Here is a 27,597-nt window from a genome sequence, read left to right as displayed (position 1 = left end):
GCTATATGCAGAGTTACCTTCTTGGCTTTTATCCCAAAGAAAATAAAGAAAAAACAGATACTCTCTGGGAAATATTCACTAATACAATTCTGGAAGTTATATAAAAGTTATTTTTCTGATGACAATAATTTTCTGAGGATTAGACACCACCTGGCCACCTTGTAAGAACTGATTAAAAAAGAATAATGCCGGGCTTCCCTGGTGGCGCAGTGGTTGAGAGTCCACCTACCAATGCAGGGGACACGGGTTCATGCCCTGGTGCGGGAGGATCCCACATGCCGCGGAGCGGCTGGGCCCGTGAGCCATGGCCGCTGAGCCAGCACGTCCGGAGCCTGTGCTCCACAACGGGAGAGGCCACATCGGTGAGAGGCCCGCGTACCGCAAAAAAGAAAAGAATAATGCCTCATGAACACAAGCAATTAGAATGTAAAAGAATTCTTAATGGTATATTCTTAGATTTTACTAAAAACAGTACAGAGCTATATCAGAGACACACATGGGGAAACATAAAGAACACACTGGCAAGCTACTGCTTGCATACTCGGCCCCTACCTGTTGCATTACAAGTCTCTGCATTGAAGGGCAGCACTTTGACGTATTTGTCATTTGATCCTGTCGCTAATAACTGTCCACAAGGACTCCAGGCCACACAGTAAATGGATCCTTTGTGATGCTTATTCCTTTTAAAACGCACCACTGGCTGCTTAGGGATGTCATGTGCACTAGAAAGAAAAATCGCAAAAAGATATTTCAATTTCTTGCTTACTAAGGTTAATGAATGTGAAGTGAATGTGAAGTTCTGCGTTATGGTTGTTCTTGAGGGAGGGAGCAAAAAAAGTATCAGACAATTAGTTAACAACAATTTTCAAACTCTTAGACAAAATAAATTTAAAGCATATTTAAAATCCAAAAGTAAAATTATTAACCATTATTATACTAATCTTAAGTCTTATTTCAGACCACATAGGGAAGAGGATATTTTTTAAGTCTTCATTTCACATATTTTCATATATTTTTAAATTCCCAAAAGAATTTTAAAAAGAGCTGATGATGCTTCTAATTCAAAAAGTTCAATAAACATTTATTAAACATATAATATGAGCAATTGCCTGGGGCTAGGGGAAGGCAAAGGATAGAGAAAAGGACAGAGAAAAAATAAAAGTGGCAAGAGATCTGTCCTGAGTTTAGTATCTGGCAGGGGTAGATGTTTCATGACTACCCACATACAGTAAAGCAAGTATAAATATTATAGTCCAATACAAGGTACTAGGCCTTAAAGGACAGGGAGAATTATTACAGAAAAAGATGAAAGCAGGAAAACTGCTTCAGTGAAGATAAAATATAGTGGGGAGACCAGCCCAGTATGCAGCATGGGAAAAAGTTTGTGGGACTGGCGGGGAGAAGCCTGGGGCATTCCAGAGACTGAGTGGGACAGACATGATGGGTGAGAAGCAGCAAGCACAGCTGGGGAAGGTCCCAAATGCCATGCTCCTCTATAGCTTGACCTTTAATGGGAGTCTAACATTGGTTTAGTGGAGTAGTATCATCTTATCTGTACTTTAAAACATAGACTATATTAAGATACTATAGGTATAATGATAACATCAAGTCTATGTAAGAAAATGTACATGTTTTTGGAGATTTATCCTAAAGGGTGAAATGACATATCTAGGATTAAAATACCTTAAAATACTTTAGTAAACAAAAAGGATGAAGAAATGTGACAAAAATCTTGACAAATGCATTTCAGTGTACTAATCTCTACTTCTGTGTATGCTTAAAATTTTCATAATTAAGAAATTTTTAAAAAACAATAATATTGATAAATCTTCAACACTTACAAGGTGCTTAATAGTGATAGAGAAAATAAATCAGATCAAGATTCTCTTTTCAGCTGCACATCCAGTTCATTGCCAGGGCCAACCAATTCTTTCTTTAAATGGATTTTACCTCCATCCATTTTCCACTGCCATCACACCGGCCATTGACAACAGCCTCCTACCTTTCTCCTAGCATCTAATCTTATTGCCATCTGACCCAGAGTTTACAACACAATACTGTTCTGCTGAAAACTTTCAGCAGCTTCCCACTGCACTCACCATAAAATCCAAAATGGATACAAAACTGCATGATTTAGTTCACATCTATCTCCGTAGCCTCATCACGCTACAGCTCACAATACACCAGCCGATCTGAACTTGTTTTGGTTCCTTAAAAAGCCAAGCTCTTTCTCACTTCATGTTCCCTCTAATTACTATCTTCTCCCTTCTCTTCACATAGCTAGGTTCTACTCACCCTCAGATCTCAGCTTTAACACATCTTCTTCAAAGAGGTCCTACTCTGACTCCCCAGTTCCCTCATCTCCCATTTTACTATGCTACAGCACCTTGTACTTTCTCTTCATAGCACCTACCACAATGTATAATTACATTTATTAGTGTGCCTATCTCCATAATATCCATCTTCGCCACTAAGACAGAAGTTCCATAGGTCAATGAACATGTTTGTTTTACTCACAACTATCCCCAAAGCCTAGCACATAGAAGGAGCTCAAAATATATTTGTTAAATAAATGAATTTATTTTCATAAAAATCAGTTTCTTCAAGGGAGTCTATGAAACATCTGTGCCAGCATGAGAAATACAAAAGAGGAAAGTCAATTTAAGATCAGATTAACCTTAAATACACAAAGTCTTTGGCTCTGCCTACATAATTGTTTTTCTTTTCCACGCCCTGATCTGGAATTCTGCCTATTCTCTCTCATATAATCCTACTTAACTAACACAATGAGCATCAATAAATTATATTACTATCATCTAACATGATCCCTATTCCCCTTCCCAACCTTTAAATGCTACTGCAGTCCAAAAGCCTAAATTTCTAGTTTCAGATAAGAGATATACCAAAAAATGCAAATAAATAAATAATCTCGCCCCGCTGTTCTCCAAACTGGGGTTATAATAAAAAAGCCTAAGGGTTGTAAAAAGTTTCCAAAACATATTATGACATGTACTCCTTTTTATTTTTAAATTTTTAAAGATGTGTAGCTTGTTTTATTTGAGTGTTTTTGTCTACTGGTATGAAAACTATTCCATTTGTGGCCATTTCTCTAACCACAAAATCTACCAAATAGTTCTTGATCTTTATAATGCCTATTTATTTTGATAGTAAAAGCCTTGACAAATAAATTGACAAAAAGAGTTCAAATTCGGTTTTCTGTGAGATTATATCTAAGGTATATGCTTTCTCAGTAACTTTAAAGAATTAGTTGTACACCTAATACATAAGGTCATGTGCCTGGTTTTTTGCGACATATGCCTTTAAAGATATATCTCTTATTTTCAAATCCCATAATCTGTTAAAACAAGAGACTAAAATCAAAATTAGGTTGACCAAATGAAAATTGAATCTTTCTAGGTCAAAATGGTCAAATATCAGCAATTTCATATAGTTCAACCTAATACTTCTTTGAAGTTATTAGTATAAGACATTTTAAATTTTCTCCAAGTCTATAACCAGCAATACTTTGTCTTTATGTAATTAAGCTAGAAGGATCTTGCAGATTTTTTAAAAAATTAACAAAAACCATGTAAATAAAGACAACTAGACTATTGAGTGAACAATGGCCTAATCAAAAACATTTTATGAAAAACAACTTATAAAGTTAATCGATGATTCTTACATATATTTCCTAAGTATTGAAAACAAAAATGTAAAAGCTTAATAAAAGGAAAAGAAATAAAAATTACACACTACTGAATGGCAATTCTTAAAAAAGGGACCATATAGCTAAATTAAAAACTAAAGTAAGAATGGCACAATAAATCATCTATCCTTACCTTGGATCAATTACTTCTGGATAGGCACATACTCTCAGAGTTTTTGAATTTGAACCAACAGCATATAGACCACCACCTGGATGAAAAGCCACTGCTCTAACAGCTTGTGTGTCTTCTAGGGTATTAATACAAACAAACTGCTTTTTTGTTTTGTCATCCTATGGAAAGAATGAATATGAAAGTCATTCTATAAAAAAATGAATTTGAAAGAATTTGTCTTTATCTCATTTTAAATTCATCTGAACTGTATTATTCACTTCATCACTTTAATGTTCATAATCTACAATCATACATTCTTTTGAATGGCAAATCCAAATTAAGCCCAATTTTTCTATTTTTGCTACTCATTGCTAAACTAAGCTCACATAGATCACAGACATTCAAGTTTTTCTTCGTTTACTATGACAAAATATAAGAATATGCATTCCCATATTAAGTTCTCTTTAACTGTCAAGGAAAAAAATAGCCCACATGTATAGTTCTTACAAAAACAGAAAACTGTTCATGTTTCTAAAAGTAGGAAATATAAAACACTATTATTTAATCATTTTAGGGTTAAAAAAAAAGTTTGCCATTATCTCCAGCAATGAATACTTTAATATTTCAAACTCAAATTGTAAAATACCCTTTTAAAACTGTAAAAATGATTTTAATCAGAAAATTTAATTTCAGCCTCATTTCTATTTTAAACTGTCAACCTGTCTGTCCACAGCCCTCTTCTGAGGAAGGCAAGTTGAAACAGCTCTGTATAAAAGCTTTGGTGACTGCTATTATTGGTATCATTTGAAACCACCCTGCTACCCTGACCAGGACTGGACCCTGGACCTGGAACAGAGCCCTCCAGGCTGGGTGTGGTGCACAGACCCAACCAAATTCTCTTTGTGTAGGTACTTGACATTCATACGTTCCAAAGGCAAATCACTGCAGCTCTGGTTGTATGCTGAGAGCTCTAGAATCCATAGTGATTATTACATCAATGAAGAGACTATACATCTCCCTACCCAAACTTTTATGTATTCAGCAATACATCCTCATGGGGGAGTAGGAGTTAAAGCTAATATATTACAATCTGTCTTACGTAACTGAATTGAATTCTTGTATTATTCATATCAATTTATTTGACTAGAAATACTACATTTTCCATTAATCCATATACAAGAAAGGTGACTATTTACCAAATGAATAGCATGGGTAGATAAGAGAAAAATGGAGGGGAATGACTAATTGATTAAATGGCCAATAGCACATTAATAATAATTACTAAGGGTTGCTTTACAGCAGAAGTGGCAGAGCCAAAATTAACTTTACCTGCTCTTCTCCAGTGTATTTAATTTTTTTTTTAATTTGTTGCCATTGAAAAAATAGATTTCACATAAAAATCTAACTTTCTAGCTTTTCTTAAAAATCAAAAGAACTAGAAACACTAGGCCAGCATACTTCTTTGTGCAAGGGACAAATATTCCTATGTACTTATCACAAAAATAGTCAACTTTATTCATTTATGTTACCTGTTTGGCCCCATAAGCATCTGAAATAATTATTGTTTATGGGGTTAAAATCTGAACTAGAGAAAATAAGATAGAGTGAAGGTGTATACTGGTTAGAGAAGGATATCGGGTTCCAAAGCAAAAAACAAATGCATTGATGAGAAGCCCAAAGGAGTAAAGATATAATAATACCTTAACTAATTAACCACAGGGTTCAGAGAGTAGTGACACAGCCCTAACTCATGCGCCAAGATCACCACTGGACAATTAATATGAATACTCTCAAAATGTGATTTCTCAGGCAACCCCTTCACTTCACTCAGTGAAAGCTCAACTACCCTGAGGTAACTACCAGCATTAACAATAATGACTATTTCTAAAGGTTGTTCTTTCTTTAAGTTGAGAATTCCTTGACAAAATTTGCAAGTAAATATAAAAATAATGAACCTTCCTTCCCCTAAGTATTACCTCTTCCCCTCTTGATCTTGACAGATTCCCTGAAGAATCTCCAAGAGGTGGCTTAATGACCGAATGTTCTGATGAGCTGTGTGAATAGAAATTCAAGTACAGTTTACTCTGAATATCAAAACAGAAACTAACTTGTCCTTTCAATCTCTAATATTTATTTTTTTGGCAAATGACACCCACTGACTCCAGTCATAGTTACTCTCTGGAGCCATTTATTAAGAGGCTCTGGACTCCATAACACAAAGCATAGTTAGTTGTAAGGAAGGAATGAGAAGCCATTCTAGAAAAGAGATTAAGTCAAAGTCCACAAATTTTATAGTCAGATGTCAACTACCTTTTCCCTGCTTAGTTCCAGAATCCTGGTTGCTATGCTTAAATCCTAACCCAGGCAGGAACCTGGATTGCTCTTTAGAAAAATTATCTGGACCATGAGAAAAGACTAACAGAAACTTGACAGTTCAGGGTCCCACAATAAAACAATGTTTCCATTTAATCACTTTTTGGTGAGGCCAACAGGTAAACACATGCATCCATACATGTGGCCCTTCCTTCCAATCAGCTTTTTTAAAAAATGCCTCACTCCCAATAGTCAAATGCTTGAAGAAAGCCTTCTAAATAAAAACCAGAGACTAGGGTCTTCCCTGGTGGTGCAGTGGTTAGGATTCCATGCTTCCACCGCGGGGGCACGGGTTCCACCCCTGGTCAGGGAACTACGATCCTGCAAACCCTGAAATGCAGCCAAAAACAAAACAAAACAAAACAAAAAAAACGAAGAGTAAAATAAACAAGAAAGGAATTTGGAAGAAGGAAGACAATTAAGGAAACAAAAACTACAAAAATATAATTAAAATCCTAAGAAATATAAGGGGAAATAATGAATCCAGGAAACAAGAAAAATATCTATTAAAAAATATAAGGAAAATTAGAGAATAAGAAAGAGCTTAGAAAATAAAAATGATACCAGAAAAAATTAATCAATATAAAATGGAGGTAAGAAAATTGCTACATAAATGTTTTCGATATTCTAGCACTTAAGTTTCCAGCTTAAAAGAGCCCACGAAGTATCCAGCAAAATGAAGTAAAATAGACCTACTCTGATGTGTATCATCATGAAGTTTTAGAACATCAGGGAAGACAAAGTCCTAAAAAATCCCAGAGTGGAAAAAGCAGTAGTCCTCATACAAAGGATCATATCACAATGGCATCAGACTTTTCAATATGTATGTGAGCATGTAGCAATGACTCTGAAACTCTGAGAAATGATTTCCATTCTAGAATTCTATACTCAGCTATACTAACAAGTCAAATATGAAATACTTGGACATGCAAGATCTCAGAAACTTCTACTCTGATGTACCCCTTTTCAGAAAACTACATGAGATCCTAAAGCAGGGGATCCAATACAGGGAACAGGCAAAGGAAACTCCCAGGAGAATGGTGAAGGAAAGTCCCAGGACTCTCTAGGCCTGAATAAAATGACTTAGAAGCAATGAATATAAAGTGAACCAGGAGTGATCTTGGAGGGGTATCTCCCAGGGGGGGAAAAAAACGGAAAGAGAAAGTACCTAATATTTTTTACTGTAATGAGGAGTTTTATGATTTTACAGTTCTGTCACAGCATCTGCAGATAGTTTAGTACCAAGAAGACGAAGCATGTATACACATACACATGCACACCAAAAATGAGGCAATTACTCCCCCCATGAAAAACAAAAAAGTTTTGTGAAAGGAAATATATTCGTATTATATGACTCAGTTGTAAATAACATTTACATGGCCATAGTAATGTTAACACTGAATACCGATTTAAACAAAAATTGATGTATATTAGAAGAAGGTGTAGACAAAATTAATGTGTTGTGGGTAAGGTATGGTAGCTAAATCTAATTGGCAGGGAATCAAGGGATAATAAAAACAGCAATAGAAGCAGATTATTCAGAAATGTGGAGATACATAGCAAAAGAAACAGCTAACTAGGTTGAAAATGGCAGCCTACTGGAAACAGAAGTCATGGACAAGATGGGTAAGAGAGGGGATTCTGTTTTGTTTTAAGCCTTGAAGTGCTATTTGTCCTTTTAAACCATGCATGTATATTACTTTGATAAAAATAAAAACCAATTTTAAAATCTGAGTTCTAGTTTGGGGGGTACACAAAACAAGTGTTATAGGAACTGTAATAAAGAAGCAAATATTAAATAAACTTATATTCTTAAGTATAAAACTAGAGTTTTTGATACTAAATGTATAAAGCTAATTCCTGTAAACATCCAAATGCCAAAAGCAAGTTATGTATTTTAAAACGAACTACTCCCAAAGGTGTTCAATATTATAATAGAGGAAGAAAATGCTCAACTATTCCCATTGCATAAACTAACACTTGTCTACTGATAACAAGATGAAAATTTTTCTCTGACTACTGAAAATATAAATATGCAAGAAGTCTCAATTGCTGTAACTACCAGAGCTGCCAAGACTGTCTTGCTGCAATCATTCCACCATGTCAGAAAACATCTTCTTGTGCCCTGGATGTCTGTGAATTAAAAGATTATTTGTTGAAAGGTACCAATGGCAAGGGAAAAAACTGGGGAGAAGATAAAGCCTAAAACTGTATGATCTCTGAGTAAGATGGCTTATAAAAAAATAGAATTACCTTGGTGGTGGTAAGAAAGCAAAAAGAAAAATAGGAGAATAAAGACTATTAAGAGACTCAGAAGTTAGTAGAAGAGAATATAGATAAATGAAGGCAGATCAGAAAAAAAAAATTTGTAGGTAATGAACTGTAAAAACTTTCATTTGTAAGGCTCCAAAGAGAAGTTCAACTTTCCAAGTCTATTTATTAGTATGAAGTTAACATTTCCAGGTCTAACAAAGTAAAGCACTTACATTTGGTTTCCACAAGAAGGTGATTCCTCAAGAAAAGGTGTGTGATTTATTGATCCAGGATTACTAGGAGTGCTTGTGTGAATATCTGAAGCATCATGTGTTAATCTCTGACTAGAGTCTTGGGATGGTGTAGAAAAACTAGTGATGGAAGAATTATTAGATCCATTGCCTTTGTTCCCATTACATTGCTGGTTGAGCGCTGGTACCTCATTACCAAGGCTATCCATTCCAATATTTAATTCACCTAGCTTTTGAATGGACCTATAAAATAAAACAACATAATTATATTAAAATAAAAACTTAGTCATATTCCTAACATATAGGAGACTGAAAATTTGAGAGGGTAAATACATGCACATATAATATATGACAAGTTTAGTACTAAAAATTACCATCATCAGTTTAAGACATAACCAAGAAACTGAAAGAAGATCCAAATTTTCCTATAGTATATCACTGTAAAGGAGACAGGCATAATGGGTATCACTGATTTTTTTTTAAGCACCTTTTACCATAAAAAAACAGAAAGAAAATCTGTTTCTTCTCCAGTACAACTTTGGTTCAATTTTCAACATGAAAATTAATTTCCCAAAATAATAAAAATATCACCACTATCAAATTTCTCACCAACAAAACAAAACAAGCCATTTTCATTTCATCTGTCTAGTAATGTCATATCAACTAAGAAATGGATGACTAGAGCAGGCCATGATGGGACAAAGTCAAGTGGCATCCCTATTATCCACACATTCACTCATTCATTCATTTATTCATTCTACAAAAACTATTTGCCAGGCTCTGATCTAGGCACTAGTGAGATAAAACAGGGAGCAAAACAAGGTGGCCTTGGGGTCTTTCCCTCACTGCAAGTCTCCCTACGTCAGGGTAGCCTGACTCCTTATGCTGGACTCAGGGCTCCAAAGGGCACAGAGGAAGCTGCCAGGCTCTCTTAAGATTTAGACCAGAACTGGAGAATCACTTTCTCCCGCCTAGATTTAGTATGAGAGAGGACTACATAAGGGATGTAACTACCAAGGGGTATTGTGGCTCACTGTATTTTCTAATTTACCTACATTAAACATTAGTGTTCATGTGTGTGCTTGTGCATGCGTGCATGTGTATGTTTAGGGCTTAAAAAAGACTTTAAAAGAGCAGTTTAATATTATTAAAGGAATTGGCAGCCATTACTAAATATTTATCAGTTAAAATGTTTAACTAGACAGTACTTCTAATCGTCTATGAAACACTAATCCTGTGAAATGCTCCCCATAAAAAAAGATCCTGGGCTTCCCTGGTGGCGCAGTGGTTGAGAGTTCGCCTGCCGATGCAGGGGACGCGGGTTCGTGCCCCGTCCGGGAGGATCCCACATGCCGCGGAGCAGCTGGGCCCGTGAGCCATGGCCTCTGAGCCTGCGCGTCCAGAGCCTGTGCTCCACAACGGGAGAGGCCACAACAGTGAGAGGCCCGTGTACAGCAAAAAAAAAAAAAAAAAAGATCCTGAGTCAAATAAATGTGGGAAATGCTAAGTATAAAGAATCTAAAATGCAAATATCATATTGATTTTCTCAAAGTGGGGAGGATGGGGAAGGGGCAGAATATGCCTATAAGTGCCAATTATTAGTAACAGAAACAAAATATCAAGAGGTATAAAGTAGTGATACAGTACTGTTAATAATAATCCTATCATGCTTTAGTTGATTTTTTTCAGTAAGTTCTATTACAGAACATGACTCTTATTTCTCTGCCTCTTTCTATGCCTCTGGGAAGGAAGAAACAAAATTTAATTCTGGAAACTGCTCTGCTGCTAGAATGATTTGGAAGACTAAAACATTAAGGGGAAAAAAGTATATTTTAATTTCTAGATTCTATCTCTATTCAATTTGTCCTTGGTATTAGTCAGGTACTTTAATGTCCTGGTACAGGCTCAGTTATATAAGGTCCAGAAAAAAAGGATTGAACTATTTTTTTTGTTTGTTTTTTTGTGGTACGCGGGCCTCTCACTGTTGCGGCCTCTCCTGTTGCGGAGCACAGGCTCTGGACGCGCAGGCTCAGCGGCCATGGCTCACGGGCCTAGCCGCTCCGCAGCATGTGGGATCTTCCCGGACCAGGGCACGAACCCGTGTCCCCTGCATCGGCAGGTGGACTCTCAACCACTGCGCCACCAGGGAAGCCCTGAACTATTATTTTAAAGAGTTAGAAAACAGAATAGATAAGAAATGGTTAAGACAACAACAGAGGGCTTCCCTGGTGGCACAATGGTTAAGAATCTGCCTGCCAATGCAGGGGACACAGGTTCAAGCCCCAGTCCAGGAAGATCCCACATGCCACGGAGCAACTAAGCCCATGCACCACAACTACTGAACTTGCGCTCTAGAGCCTGCAAGCCTCAACTACTGAGTCCTCATGCCACAACTACTGAAGCTCACGTGCCTAGAGCCCATGCTCCACAACAAGAGAAGCCACCGCAATGAGAAGCCCGTGCACCGTAATGAAGAGTAGCCCCCACTCGCCGCAACTAGAGAAAGCCCAGGCGCAGCAACGAAAACCCAATGCAGCCAAAAAAAAAAAAAAAAGACAGCAACAGAGAATTTATATGAAACTAATTTACGAAAACTTAGGATAAACACCCATTCATATTTATTTATAATAGACCTGGTTATCCTATGGATTTTTATAACATACTTACCTTTAGTACAATTTAAAATTCTAATCTCTAAAGAAATTGAGAACAGTTGTTAAATAATAAATATGCTCTAAACTGAACCTAAATTATAAGAAATAATTTGAATTCTATTTATTATTGTCTTTAAAGGAAGAATAAACCATCTTGAATAGTTTAACTTTTTTTCTGAGAAAGGACATCTTACTACTACCAGAATCACAGAACCTTGCCACTTCATGTTCTGACTTAATGCTAGGTATCTGCTTTCACTGAAAAATAAAAGTCAGGAAGTCAAACTGCAACCATGACTTACTGATATGAAGATGACATCCAAGAACTGGAAGTAGCAATTCATCAAATTAGGATAATTCTCATAAGCCACTGACTTGATCAGAGGTGATAATTAAACGACCCTCAAACTGAATGTTCAGAAGCCTACCTAGACTCTATAGATTACCACTATACAAGTTCCTTGTGTGAAGGTTTGAAGACAGGATCAGTTTCAGGCTCACTGACTTGCATAACACGCAGAGTGTCAAGCAGATTACTTCCAATATTACTGAACCAAGTAAAGACAGTCCCCACTGCATTGCCATATTATAATCATGATGATAGCCAACATTTATGGCATACCTCCTATATGCTAGAAATTATTCTAAGTAATTTTTTATGTATGCTAATTCAATCTTCCAACAACCCTTGCTCATTTAAATATACATATTCAGGCTTCCCTGGTGGTGCAGTGGTTAGGAATCTGCCTGCCAATGCAGGGGACACGGGTTCAAGCCCTGGTCCAGGAAGATCCCACATGCTGCGGAGCAACTAAGCCCGTGCACCACAACTACTGAGCCTGTGCTCTAGAGACCGCTAGCCACAACTACTGAGCCCATGTGCCACAACTACTGAAGCCCACGCTTCTAGAGCCCATGCTCCGCAACAAGAGAATCCACCACAATGAGAAGCCTGCGCACCACAATGAAGAGTAACCCCGGCTCGCTGCAAGGAAGACCCAACGTGGCCAAAAATTAATTAATTAATTTTTATAAATAAATAAATAAACAAACATATTCTGGTTTACTGATTTCTAAAAAAAAAAAAGTTACCATATATTTACCTCCTATAGTTAAAAATAACATAAGTTCATACTGTCTTGGCAGAAATTATAAGAAAGAATCATTTTAATATACTGAATTCAATAGAATCTGAGAGTTTAAGCTCTCAAAATAACAATAAAAATAACAGGTAACACTTAATATAGTGCTTACTCTATGCCAGGTACTTTTTTAAGCACTTTACGTGGATTAACGCATTTAATCTTCATGGCAACCCTGTGAAATAGATGAGGAAAGAAGCAAATAGAAGGTAGTAACTCCCTCTAGGTCCTCAGCTACCCTGGGACAGGGCTGGATCCAGAAGTAGTCTACTTCCAGGCTGTGTGCTGAAACCACCACTCTCACTGCTCCCTTTGCTTAGATGTGAAAGGCCATTTAAAGGGAAGAAGGACAAAACCAGATGAGCCCTCAGAATGCTGTGACTGGAAGAGATTAAGTAACTCCACACTACTTGAAACACTTAAAAAGCCTTAAAATTTCAAACTATACACGGCAAGTAGCAGTTGCTGCATGCTCTTAATAGCTTTTAAATAATTCCTTATATTTAAAAGAGTGACTAAAAAGACTGACCTATTGAGGAATTGTTCGGTAAGATTCTGCTGCTGATCAGGACCATCCTCCTGATTCACACCTCCTTCAAGCAGCATCTGTTGGTATATCTGTCGCTGTTGCTCCTTCTGTTCTAAATGCTGTTGATAGCGTAATCGTTGCCTATAATATTCTTGAAATTGTTCTGTTGAATCTCGAAGCTTAAAAATATTAGAAAAAATAATATATTTGAGCAGACTACAATTGAATATGTCACCACTCAACAGTAACTTCTATAAGTGCTGAATAAAACATACAGATAGCTATAAATAACAATCAGAAAGTACTTAATATATTGGCTCTTTGAAAAATAACATAGTATCCATGAGTCTTAACAGTCAAGTAGATCAGATCAGTTAATTTGCTGAATTCCACAGCAAGAGACTGACCAAAATGAATGGTCATCCTGGATCCCTAACACCAAATAAAAATACAAGTTACAGTTGTCACAAGGGAAACAGATAGAGAATACAAATGTAGATACAGACAAACACAAATCTATCTATATTACTAGAAAAAAAAATACTGAGGGACTACATTAATATTTAATAAGCACAATATTAATCTTATCCAACACACTTGATTTAAGCATGTACGTGGCTTAATAGGTTAATCTGGAGGGAAGCTTATAAAATTTCCCTCAAAAACAATACTTTAATTCAAACAGCCTTTCACAAGAAAGTAGAATAAATGGGTGTTAAACTTAGCAGTCTCAACATTCCTTCCTCACTCTTCTAGAAGCCAACTTAAAGGACTTAAATATCATAGTGAATTCAAATAGTGGCAAAGAAAGATTCCTGCCAAGCCAGAGTCTGGTCACACTACACAGGTCACGTGAACTGAAACAAAGCAGTCATCTCTAAACTTGGCCAACACTGATAATAAGCTTATCTAAGAGTCTTGTACCGCTAACCAAAGCTAAAACTGTCTCCCTTTTCCAGAAAATAGTAACAGTCCCCCTTCACTTCATAACTTATAGCAATAACTCTGAGACAAAATTATCTGTATGTTCTTTAAAAAAATTTTTGTTGTAAGATACAAATATTGTAATTTTAACCATTTTTCAGTGTACAATTCAGTGGCATTAGATTCATAGTATTGTACAACCATCACTATTATCTATTTCCAAAAATTTTCATCACCCCAAACAGAAATTCCATAACCATTAAGCAATAACTCCTCACTTCCCTCTCCCCCTAACCCCTGCTAACTTCTACTTTCTGTCTCTATAAATTTGCCTATCCTAGATATTTCATATAAATGGAATCATACAATATTTGTCCTTTTGTGTCTGGCTTATTTCACTTAACATGATGTTTTAGAGGGTCATCCAAGTTGTAGCATATCATTCCTTTTTATGGCTGAATAATATCCCATTGTATCAATATATCACTTTTGTTTATCCATTAACCTGTGGATGGACATGGGTTATTTCTACCTTTTGGCCACTATAAATAATGCTGCTATGAACATGGATGTACAGATATCTGTTTGAGTCCTTGCTTTCAATGCCTTTGGGTATATACCTAGAAGTGAAATGACTGGGTCATACAGTAATTCTATATTTAGGTTTTTGAGGTACCATGAAACCACAGTAACAGCACCATTTTACATACCAACCAGCAATGTGTGAGGGCTCAAATTTCTCTATTTCTTCATCAACACGTGTTATTTTCCATTGCTTTGATTTTAGCCATTTTAGTAGTTGTGAAGTTATATTTCATTGTGGTTTTGATTTACATTTCCCTAATGACAAGTGATGTTAAGCATCTTCTTCATGTACTCACTGGCCATTTATAGACATTTAGCCAATTTGCAGAAATGTCTATTCAAGTCCTTTTTTAGACTGGGTTTTTTTGTTGTTGAGTTGTAGTAGTTCTTTACATATTCTAGATATTAAACTCTTGCCAGATAAATGATTTGCAAATATTTTTCCCATTCTGTAGGCTGTCCTTTCACTTTCTTGATAATGTCCTTTGATACACAAAAGGTTTTTTTCAAAATTATTTATTTATTTATTTTGGCTGCCCTGGGTCTTAGTTGTGGCATGTGGGATCTTTTAATTGCAGCATGTGGGCTCTTAGTTACAGCATGCAGACTTCTTAGTTGTGGCATATGTGTGGGACCTAGTTCCACGACCAGGGATCGAACCCGGGCCCCCTGCATTGGGAGCATGGAGTCTTACCCACTGGACCACCAGGGAAATCCAAAAGTTTTTAATTTTGATAAAGTCCAATTTATCAATTTTTACATTTGTTGCTTAAGCTTTGGTATCATACGTAAGAACACATTACAAAATCTAAGGTTGTGAAGATTTATCCCTTTGTTTTCTTCTAAGAGTTCTATACTTTTAGATCCTATACTTAAGTTGTTGATCTATTTTTAGTTAATTTTTATATATGTTGTGAGGTAGAGGTCCAACTTCATTCTTTTGCATGTGGAAATCCAGTTGATCTAGCATCATCTGTTGAAAAGACTATTTTTTCCCCCACTGAATGGACTTGGCACCCTTGCCAATAATCAGTTGGTCACAGATATACAGAATTATTTCTGGTCTCTCAATTTATTCTATTGGTCTATATGCCTATCCTTATACAAGTACCACACAGTTTGGATTACTGTAGCTTTGTAGTAAGTTTTGAAATTATGAAGTGTGACTCCTACAACTTTGTTCTTCTTTTTTCAAAATTGTTCTGGCTATTCAAGGTCCCTTGCAATTCCATATGAATTTGAGTATTGGCTTTTCCATTACTGCAAAAGAGGTGGCGGAATTTTTATAGGAATTGCATGGAATCTGTAAATAATACTGGGGTAGTACTGACATCTTAACAGTATTAAATCTTCTGATCCATTAACACAGAATGTCTTCAATTATTTAGATCTTCTTTAACTTCTTTCAGCAATGTTTTGTAGATTTTAGCATACAAGTCTTTCAACTCCTTAATTTATTCCCAGATATTTTATCCTTTTATATGCTGTTGCAAATGAAATCGCTTTCTTTTTTTTTTTTTTTTTTTTTTTTTGTGGTACACGGGCCTCTCACTGTTGTGGCCTCTCCCATTGCGGAGCACAGCTCCAGACGCGCAGGCTCAGTGGCCACGGCTCACGGGCCCAGCCGCCCCGTGGCATGTGGGATCTTCCCGGACCAGGGCACGAACCTGTGTCCCCTGCATTGGCAGGCAGACTCTCAACCACTGTGCCACCAGGGAAGCACTGAAATCGCTTTCTTAATTTCCTTTTCTGATTGTTCATTGTTAGTGTATAGAAACACAACTGATTTTTATGTGTTGATCTTGTACCCTGCAACTCTGTTGAACCTGTTTATAAGCTCTAGTAGCTGTCTTGTGAATTATTCATGATTATACATATAATATTCATGTCATCTGTGAATAGAGATAGCTTTACTTCTTCCTTTCCAATTTATTTCTTTTTCTGGTCTAACTGCTCTGGCTAGAACTTCTAATAAATGTTGAATAGCAGCGGTGAAAGCAGGCATCCTTATCTTTGTTCCTGACCTTAGGGAGAAAGCTTCTACTCATTAACTATTGAGTATGCTGTTAGGTTGGGTTTTACATAAATGATCTTCAGCATGCTGAGGAAGTTCCATTCTATTCTTAGTTCTCTGAGAGCTTTTATCAGCAAAGTGTTTGATTTTCTCAAATGTCTTTTCTGCATCAATTGAGATAATTGCATGTTGTTTCTTTTTTTCCTTCATTCTATTAATGTGATGTATATTAAACTGATTGTTTTTATGTTGAACCACCTTGCATCCTGCAATCAATCCACTTGGTCAGAATGCATCATCTTTTTAATATGCTGATGGATTTGGTTTACCAGTATTTTGTTGACTTTTGCTTCTATGTTTATAAGAGGTATTGGTCTGTAGTTTTCTTTTCTTGTAATATTTTCACTTGGTTTTGCTATCAGGGTAATGCTGGCCTCACAGAATGAGTTAGGAAGTGTTTCCTCCTCATATTTTTTGGAAAATTTTGAGGATTGTTAACGCTTCCTAAATGTTTGTAGAATTCACCAGTAAAGCCATCTGATCCCAGTCTTTTCTCTGTTGAGAAGTTTTTTGATTACTGATTCAATCTCTTTACTCATTATACATCTGTTGAGATTTTCTATTTCTTTCTGAGTCAGTTTAGTAATTTGTGTTTCTAAGGAATTTGTCCATTTCATCTAAGTTGTTTAATTTGTTGGCTTACAACTGGTCACAGTATTCTCTTATAATCTTTTCATTATTGTAAGGTTGATAGTTTTATTTTTGATTTTAGTTATTTGTGTTTTGTTTTTCTCTGTCAGTCTAGCTACGGGCTTGTCAATTTTATTGATCTTTTAAAAGAACCAACTTTTGGTTTTGTTGATTCCCTCTGTTGTTTTCCTTTTCTCTATTTTATTTCTCTCTCTTCTAATCTTTATTATTTCCTTCCTTCTGCTAGCTTTGGGTCTAGCTTGCTCTTCCTTTTCCTAGCTCTTCAAGGCATAAAATTAGGTTATTGATTTGAGATCTTTCTTCTTTTTTAATGTAAGCATTTGCAGCTATAAATTTCTCCCTGAGCACTGCTTTTGCTGCATTCCATAATTTTGTTGTATATTTGGTATGTTGTACTCATTTTCATTAGTCTCTAAGTATTTTCTATTTTCCCTTGTGATTTCTTCTTTGATCCAGTGGTTGTTTAAGAGTGTGTTGATTAATTTTTACAAATTTTGGATTTAAAAATTTTCCTTCTGTTATCAATTTCTAGCTTCATTCCACTGTGGTCAGAGGAGATACTTTACATGATTTCAGATCTTTTAAAAGTTATTGAGACTTGTTTTGCGTCCTAACACATGGTCTATCCTGAAGAACACTGCACGTGCACTGGAGAAGAATGTGTATTCTACTATTGTTGAGTGTTCTATAGATGTCTATTACGTCCAGTTGGTTTACAGTGTTGTTCAAGTCCTCTATATCCTTACTGATCTTCTGTTAAATGTTCTATCCATTACTGCAAGTGAGGTATTGATGTCTCCAACTATTATTGCAGAACTGTCTATTTCTCCCTTCAGCTCTGCCAATGTTTGCCTCATATATTTCGGGATTCTGTTGTTTTGTGCATATCCATATGTACTTTTAAGAAAAATTTTTCTACTTCATTCTAAATGTTTAGTCAAAACCAAAAAAACTTATTCAACTTATTAAACCTACCTACTCACCCCTTATAAGTGGGGATAATATATATAAGATAAAATTTACACCCTATTTCACAGTACAATTTCCTTCCCAAAGCACCACAGAAAAATAATCTGGAACTCTAAAGGCTTAGATAAAGTATTATTCTATATTATAAATGTCACAATTTCTTGCTCATTAAATCTAATTAGCAAAATACAGAGCATATATCTTAAAAATACAAGCTGTCCGCATTTAATGCAAGTTCAATTACATGAGTGCTCAAACATGTAGGAGCAATGTCAACTGTGATATTTTAAATTGTTAATAAATCCATCCATTAAAAATGCTCCAAAATATACAGTGATAACTAAAAATACTATAAATTCTTAAGGAAGAGGGGAGAAAATGATCTAATAAATAAGAAAATCTAGATATTCTCTCTCCTACTCTCAAATATCAGACAATTCTTTTTAAATTCTATCCAAGCAAATAGTATTACTTCTTACAAAGAGAATAACTCTAAAAGACTCGAGGTGTAGTAAATATTACCTCATTTTTTTCTTGCTTAGCTGGTCCTGAATTCTGTGCTCCATTTGCAGGCTCTTTTTCTGAAACTGAACTCTGGCCCAGGATTTCACTGCTGATAGGCCGCTGTGCCTCGACAGGTGTATCACTTCAGGGCAAAAAAACAAAAAGGAAGAGGTAGGGGTAAAGAAAAACATATTGTAGTTAGAGAAATTTTAATTTAAAAAGTGAATATTTAGCCTAAGTGTTTATCAAATGCACAAAAACAGATTTTTAAATTTTACTTTCTTCTCTCTTTTTTTTTTTTTTTTTTTTTTTGCGGTATGCAGGCCTCTCACTGCTGTGGCCTCTCCCGCTGCGAAGCACAGGCTCCGGACGCGCAGGCCCAGTGGCCATGGCCCATGGGCCCAGCCACTCCACGGCATGTGGGATCCTCCCGGACCGGGGCACGAACCCGCGTCCCCTGCATTGGCAGGCAGACTCTCAACCACTGCGCCACCAAGGAAGCCCACTTTCTTCTCTTAAGTACACTATGTAAGGGATTTTTTAAAATAGAATGTGCTTATAATGGAAAAGCACTGGATTATTAAGCAAGGACGGTAGGGGCTCCCATCTAAAATAATGTGTGTGACCTTGGGAAAATCACTTACATTCTCTGTGGCTCAGCTTCACCTACGAATTAATAGGTTAGATGACCTAAGGCCTACACTCTCTTAAAGAACTCTTAATCTGTTATTTTGTTATCCAAACATCAATTTTCTTTCCTCTAATATATTTCAATAAAATTTTAAGAATAGTTGAGATTTTATTAAAAGGCTTTCTTTGATTTGCACTTAACACAAAAGCTAAACATACCTCTTTCAAATTAAAAAAAATTTATACTAATTATTTTTATTTATTTATTTAAAATTTATTTTATTTTTGGCTGTATTGAGTCTTTGTTGCTGCGCGCAGGCTTTCTCTAGTTGCGGCGAGTGGGGGCTGCTCTTCATTGCAGTGTGTGGGCTTCTCATTGCAGTGGCTTCTCTTGTTGCAGAGCACAGGCTCTAGGCGCACAGGCTTCAGTAGTTGTGGCACACGGGCTCAGTAGTTGTGGCTCATAGGCTCTAGAGCTCAGGCTCAGTAGTTGTGGCGCACTGGCTTAGTTGCTCCACGGCATGTGGGATCTTCCCGGACCAGGGCTTCAACTGTGTCCCCTTCATTGGCAGGCGGATTCTTAACCACTGCACCAGGGGAAGTCCTCAAATATTTTTAATGTATACTAATTAGTAAGCTTGATGTCTTATGTCAGGTTGTTCCTAACAGTCTTCTAAAATACTAGCAATTTCTACTTTCATATTTATGCTGTTCAAAGTTTTTAATAACTAAGATTATCCAAAGATGACAAATACCACATTCACATAGATTACCTATCAGTAAAAGGCACCATAGGAACAAGTACAAAAGTAAAGTGATTTTTGTCTTCAATGAATTTGATTAGGAGATGACTTCCTAATGGCCTCTCCAGGCAGAAGTATGTAAGACATATCAAAATATAGGTCTAGAGTTTAGGAAAGCAGAGCTAGACAGTCATCTTCACAAAGGCACCATTAGTTAGCAGCCTAGTAGTCTTAAGTACCTAAACATACATACACACACATGCACCCTGAGGAGGAAGTAGAAAGACCTGGGAAGAGTTTTCAGCTATCAGACTGTGCTGTAAGCTGCTAGTGACCATAGGAAGCCCCATTTTAGTCCATAAATTGAATTTGTAAGAGTTATTAACTGAATATAGACTAAAACAACCTTTATAAAGTAACATTTGATTTAATTTTGCAATTTATACAGCACTTCCACATGCATTATCTCACTTAACTTGCACAATAACCTGTAAAATAGATTAAAACTCCCATTTCACACATGAAGAAACAGACTCAAAAAAGTCATTTTCCCAAAAATACACAGTAAATAAAGCTAGAACTTGAATCCAGGTCTTCAGACTCCAAATCCAATGCTGGCACAGGTATGCGAATAGATCTTTTTCCTGCCATTTAATTTTGAGACCATTATATTGTATAGTCACAGCCTGTGTATTTCAACTGATTTTTATTCCTTTTTTATTTTGAGTTGGTTTCTGTTCGAGTGAAAAGATATCCTTCAAAATACCACACACTCTTTTATAAACTTTTCTTCTGTGTTTTATCTTCTTCTTCACCATAGTAACTCAATCATACCCTGGGGATGCAGCACAGTGCTAGCACACAGAAGACAATCAAATATTTTTAAATGAATACTGACTTCAAATTACCACAAGCAGGAGTTTCTTTATGCTGCATTTTAACATAACTGATCTGAGCTTTCCAATATTTTTTAATTACACCTAAAATATTCTTTAAAACCAGGCAAACTTTTTTCCAAAGTAAATTTTTATACTTTATCCACAGCACAATAGCTCTCCCATAGTATGTTATTAGTAGCCCTTTTGACACACTGTACTTTCCAAGGGTATGGACCCTGAACAGGGGAAATTTATATTTATTAAGCACTAGGCACATGTTTACCACTCTGCAAGTCAACACTCTATTTTATAGAGGAGGTCACTGAGGCTCAGAGAGTAACCATCCCAAGATCACACAGCTAGAAAATGGCAAGGCTACAGTTCAAACCCAAGTCTGACTCCAAAGACCATGTTCTATTCATTGTTCTACACTGCTTTGTCCCATAAGTTTTCCAATTTCAGAGACATGACAGATGTTTTCTGGGTTATTACTACTGCTCAGCTAAAAACACATATATTACTTACCTTTTGACATGTCACGTTTTACCCCACTGTTTATTCTATAATGGTCTAATAACATATTCCACTTCTTTCCATCTTTATTCAGTCATTCCTCAATTTATAGTACTTTCTTTACATAGGGAATAGCACATGTAGAGTCAAATTTGGCTGGATTTTTGTGTGTCTTTTTTCTTTATAAAGACAATCCCACTGGTGCACAATTCAAAACGTGCTATTCATTATATCAACCAAGAATATCCTATCATCTCATGTACTCAGAAGAATATCAGCAGTTCCCCCAGAATTGAAGCCCAGCATCCCAGACAATGAGAATTTTCTCTAAGGGGATCAGAAAGTCCAAGAAAACTTTAAGATAGTCTACCAATGCTCACGATTCTCTATTCCTTTAGGATTTAGATAATAGGATGCTCTTATATTAAATTATATTCATTCGTTTTTATCACTAGATATCATCTTTATCTTTCAAATATAAAATACAGAGCAATAAGATGCCTTAGGAAGTCACCCTAGGCTTTGGGAAGTCCCTCACTTAACTGATCCCAGAATCCTCTCCTCTCTTTAAAGAACATTAAAGAAAATCACACCCACCCACCCCAACAATCTCACAGCAACTTAACAGAAAATGCTTCCATAAATATTTATCCTGTAATTCTTGTGCCTTAACCCTTAACTAAAGACCTCCTCCTGTTTTAATTAGAAATAGAAATTCCAAGTCCAGTGCTCCTTCTTCAATAAAGAATGCCTCCAACTCTCCTATATGAATAGTAAAAGGTTTAGGTTTAGTTTTTGTGCTTTTAATAAACTTATTGCAGTCGATAGTAATACTTCATAGCATCAACTCTGAGTATAGGAAACCAGGATGTGTCCCCAGTAGGTTTCCTGGAAAATGGAGGCAGGAAGTTTCCTAAGCCTTGAAATAAAGAACTGCTAATCAGGAAATTATTATTTCAAGCCAGGTTTGAAGGAAAAAGTGGTAGTTTTAATACTTAATTTTCTCATGTATGTATATAAAGAATTACTAAAAAATGATAAGTGGAAATAATCAGAGATTTTTATACATACATGTTCAATACAGTAATATTTACAGGAAACAGTCTACTCTCTTACAATAAGGAACTAGGTAAAATTATGATCCAGTCATACAATGGAATACTGCACACACCATTAATCACTGACCTCAATAAATGTTTAAAAATACGGGAGGGGCTTCCCTGGTGGCACAGTGGTTGAGAGTCCGCCTGCTGATGCAGGGGACACAGGTTCGTGCCCTGGTCCGGGAAGATCCCACATGCCGTGGAGCAGCTGGGCCCGTAAGCCATGGCCACTGAGCCTGCGGTTCCGGAGCCTGTGCTCCACAACGGGAGAGGCCACAACAGCGAGAGGCCCGCGTACCGCAAAAAAAGAAAAATATATGGGAAAACGTCATGATTTATCAAGTGAAAAAAGCAAATTATATGAAAATATATATAGCAACTTCTCAATTTTTAAAAATGTATTCATTGGAAAAATGTTGGTCATCTAAGCGCAAGATTGTGTGGGATTTTAATTCTCTTATTGACACCCTTCCATATTTTCCAAAATTTCTTCAATGCACATGTACTGCCTTTATAACCAGCAAAATGATAATACGGGATACAAAAATAAAGGTTTTCCCTGATAACTGTAATTATCAAAATTTTTAAAACGCCTTATAAATAAAGTTTTAAAGACTAACTTTCAACTAAATGGACTTGAACATTTAGAAAACACACACACACACACACACACACACACACACACCAATTAGATTATCTCACACTTGTGGAGATCTCCCAATTTTCATGAGCAAATACTTACCGTTCAGGGGATTCTTCATAAATACTGTGACATTCTGTATTCTCAAGCATGAGACTTCTACTGAGGTTTTGTACCCCTGGATAATGGAAGTTAGCAAAGGAGTGTGACATTGGAGAAGTTTTGTTCCCAAGGTCTGAAATTCTCTTATCATGACTGGTTAGTCCACAAGTGAGGCCATCTAAAGCAGGATTCAGAGAGCGGGTCATATAGGCATCAGCTGATTGAGGCCTTCTCAATGGAGATGATGGATAGGGAGAAAGTTTGCTGATAAGAGGAGTCAAAAGATCAGCATATGCAGCTTTTGTGGGTTTCAGAAGTTTGTCAACATGAATATTAAGCATTTTCTGTTCAAAAGCACAAGAGAAGACCGAAGATGGGAGATTCTGAAGCCATGACAATAAACTCAGATCCAAATCATCACAACCATTACCACATAAGAGGTCGATACCAAGTAGTACTTCACTTTCTGTAATTTCTTCTCCAGTTGCTTTACTTTGACAAAATTCTACACAGCATTCATAAAGTAGGCCCTTCATTACAAGCTGAAATAAACGATTGTTACTTGCTTTAAAACCAGCCTCACTTAGCTTCCTATCAGCAGGGATGAATTCTGCAACCATGACACAAGCCTCTTCAAAACAGTGAACTCGTGCAGTGCTGGGATTCCAGTCCTTAAATTCAGCATGATTGGTCAGACGAGGCAAAGTCAAAAGCAAACAGAGCTTGCTGTAATCATCTTTAGAAGGACAGTACTCTTCTAGGGCATGTAAACATTGCACAGCTTCTTGCATGGTAAATTCCAGCTGTAAGAAAAACATAAGTGATTGCTATAAAGAGAGATGCTATGAGATATGAAAACAATGAGAGTATTTTATTCAAATATAAAGACACTTTACGAACTTTCACAAACTGTTCAATTGCAAAAGGATAAACTCATGTCACAGAATACTCATATAATTGTGGGCTATTTAACAAGTTTCAAGTCAGGAACCAAAATGTTTTTTACTCCTAAAATAAAGATTTTAAAATTTGGTTATTAGCACATTAAACTTTTACCTATAAAAAAAGTGTTGTAATTCAGACTTAATACTATCATTTTCAAATGTATAATTTTTTAAGAGTAAGGATAATTAAGTTTTCTAGCAATGAAACTGAAGCATGCCAAAATTCAATTATTTATTATAGCTTGCTATCACTCCAGCTTACTCAAAAAGCAAAAGAGCCATCCTCAAACTTACCTTAGGACAAATGTGTGTGGGGAGAGAAAGCAAATCAAGAAAGGGAACACCTACAGTTCATTTCTACAAAAACAGTGCAGAGACAGAACAAAAGGAAGCTTAGCTGAAAAACAAATTACAATAATTTGTATAGTGAATATTATCTTAGTATCATAAGCTTTTGATGATGTAAGGAACCTTAGAGCTTGCATAGCACAGCTTCTATATCTTACCTGTGGGAAAAGTTAAGGTGCAGATTTAACCTATGTAATTCAGTTGGTTAGTGACAAAGACAGAATAAAAATTCTTATTGACTAATATTCCAGTGTTCTTTCCACTTTTTTCTTTTTTTTGGCCACAACATGCAGCACGCAGAATCTTAGTTCCCCGACCAGGGATCAAACCCGTGACCCCTGCAGTGGAAGCATGGAGTCTTAACCACTGGACTACCAGGGAAGTCCTTCTTTCCACTTTTAAACATCATTATCTGCAAACATTTCTCTATTATTTCAATGATTACTTACTGGCACTTAATAAAAGTTTCTTTGGTTTTGGATGCGACAATACTAATATTAAAACTTTAAAAGTATCTCTCTAATCAAAAAGAATTTAATATCATTAAATCTAAATTGTTATTAAAAATACACATTGTACTAAAAAAACACCTTTGGGGAATTCCCTGGCTGTCCAGTGGTTAGGGCTCTGTGCTTTCACTGCTGAGGGCCCAGGTTCAATCCCCGGTCAGGGAACTAAGATTCTACAAGCTGCACTGCACAGCCAAAAAAAAAAAAAAAAAAAAAAAGAGTTAAAAAACACACCTCTGGATCAAAGAGAGTACTGAAAAGACAGAAAGTGGAAGTAAACATAATCCACTTCTGGGATAAGAAAAGAAGCAATGATGTAGAGTCATCAAGTCAAACATCTTTTGCTATCTATATCACCTTAAACAAGAGGGGAGCACACACTCTCCAACCAGACAGCCACTCATTTATCATCTTTGCCTAAATCACACAACAAATTCAGAAGCACTACAGACTGAAAGTACTACATCTGCAAAAGAGCAGATCTTGCCCCACACCCGATCATAAAAACTTTGAAAACTCATGATACTAATCTTTTGCTTTAGTGAATAGAATACTTATGACTGAAACAAGACTGTGGAGCAAACCTTTAGGAATAAAAATCTTACATGCTGGGGCTCATCTTCTGCTGACATTGCGTTGTTAACACATAAAGCTTCTAAAAACTTCTGCTTCAGGATAATATAACGAAACCTGTGAAAAATAAAATATGAAACATTAAAATGATTAAAATCTGAATTATAGCAATGTCGAAGACAAGAAATGAGACTCAAGTTCCTAAAGCAAAACAGGCCAAGTTTTTCTTATAGGACTAATTATTTCTTTAAAAAAAGACTTTAAAAAATTAATTTTCCAATGTCTCATAAATCAAATGTACTTATAAGTTACTGTAAGTACCTTTGCTTTCAGAAAATTCTTTAATTATTTTACAAAGCTGATCACACTGAAGCCATAATTAAAATAATTTCAGTAGCAAGTAATCACAATTTAATGCTCAAAGGAAGGATTTCTATTTGCAATATTAATTCTAAGCAATCAAGTTTTCATGGAAGATGTCAAATGTCACCTAATATGAAATCAAAATTCTTTATATTACAAATATTTTATTTCCCAAAATATGTCCTCTTTTCTTTTCAAACATGAGAAAGGTCTAATAAAAATAGAGCTGAAAGGATAGGAAGGAATGAACAACATTGCTAAAAAACCATAAGATAACTGTAGACTTAAAACTTTTTAAAAGGGATTTTTCAGAGAGGGGAAGGGAGTGTCTACGTGACTTCTCTATGAATCAAAACATGTTGAATGCCTTAAGCACTTTAAAGAAAAGTGTTTCTAAGGGCTGAAAGAAAATAATAATGAACTTCACAGTCATTCTTTCAACCACTGTTGTAACAGCAAATATGTGTCCAATAAAACAAAATCCCTGCCTTCAGGAAGAGGGTCATCTAATGGAAGCAACCCAAGTACCCATCAACAGATGATTGGAGTAAGTAGCTGTGGTGCATTGCGTGCATGTGTACACACATACACACACAATGAACTATTACTCAGCCATAAAAAAGAACAAAATAATGCAATTTGCAGCAACATGGATGGACTTAGAGATTGTCATACTGAGTGAAGTAAGTCAGACAGAAAAGGACAAATATCATATGATATCGCTTATATGTGGAATCTAAAAAGTGGTACAAATGAACTTATTTACAAAATAGAAATAGAGTTACAGATATGGAAAACAAACTTATGGTTAATGGGGGAAGGGGAGGAGGGATAAATTGGGAGATTGGGATTGACATATACACACTACTCTATATGAAATAAATAACTAATAAAGACCTACTGTATAGCACAGGAAACTCTACTCAATACTCTGTGATGACCTACATGGGAAAAGAATCTAAAAAAGAGTGGATATATGTATAACTGAATCACTTTGCTGTACACCTGAAACTAACACAACATTGTAAATCAACTATACTTCAATAAAAAATTTTTTAAAAGTCACACAAGGAAGCAGAAAAAGAACGAAATATTGCCATCTGCAAAAACATGGATGAACCTAGAGAATATTGTGCTTACTGAAATAAGTCAGACAAAGAAAGACAAATACTATATGATAACACATGTAGAATCTAAAAAATAATACAAATGAACATATATACAAAACCGAAACAGACTCACAGACACAGAAAACAAACTTGTGGTTACCAAAATGGGGGTGGGGGGTGGGGAGGGATAAGTTAGGGGTATGAGATTAACAAAGGCAAACTACTATACATAAAATAGGTAAGCAACAAAGATTAACTATATAGCACAGAGAATTATACCCAATATCTTGTAATAACCTATAATGGAATATAATCTGCAAAAATACTGAAACACCATGCTGTGTACCTGAAACTAACACAATATTATAAATCAACTATACTTCAATTTTTTTTAAAAAAGAAGAGGGTCATCTAA

General features: G+C 36.0%; 1 protein-coding gene across 3 annotated transcripts in view; it reads right to left on the bottom strand.

The window, feature by feature from the left end:
- Positions 1-27,597, bottom strand: part of WDR47 (WD repeat domain 47) — a 57,011-nt gene that overhangs the window by 7,310 nt on the left and 22,104 nt on the right. For 2 of the 3 annotated variants that reach the window (XM_004263118.3, XM_049707674.1), the window contains exons 4-11: positions 25,743-25,827; positions 23,337-24,139; positions 18,746-18,869; positions 13,021-13,199; positions 8,678-8,938; positions 5,795-5,870; positions 3,840-3,997; positions 553-722 (exon numbers count right to left, since the gene is read on the bottom strand). In XM_004263118.3, the coding sequence (XP_004263166.1) occupies positions 553-722; positions 3,840-3,997; positions 5,795-5,870; positions 8,678-8,938; positions 13,021-13,199; positions 18,746-18,869; positions 23,337-24,139; positions 25,743-25,827 (1,856 nt within the window). The remainder of the gene's footprint in view (positions 1-552; positions 723-3,839; positions 3,998-5,794; positions 5,871-8,677; positions 8,939-13,020; positions 13,200-18,745; positions 18,870-23,336; positions 24,140-25,742; positions 25,828-27,597) is intronic. The other variant, XM_049707680.1, reaches the window with a different exon arrangement.

Source organism: Orcinus orca, chromosome 1 (genome assembly GCF_937001465.1).
Source record: "Orcinus orca chromosome 1, mOrcOrc1.1, whole genome shotgun sequence".
NCBI classification, from domain to species: domain Eukaryota; kingdom Metazoa; phylum Chordata; class Mammalia; order Artiodactyla; family Delphinidae; genus Orcinus; species Orcinus orca.
Note: the sequence above shows the minus strand (reverse complement) of the source record. Positions and strands in the feature narration are given on the sequence as shown.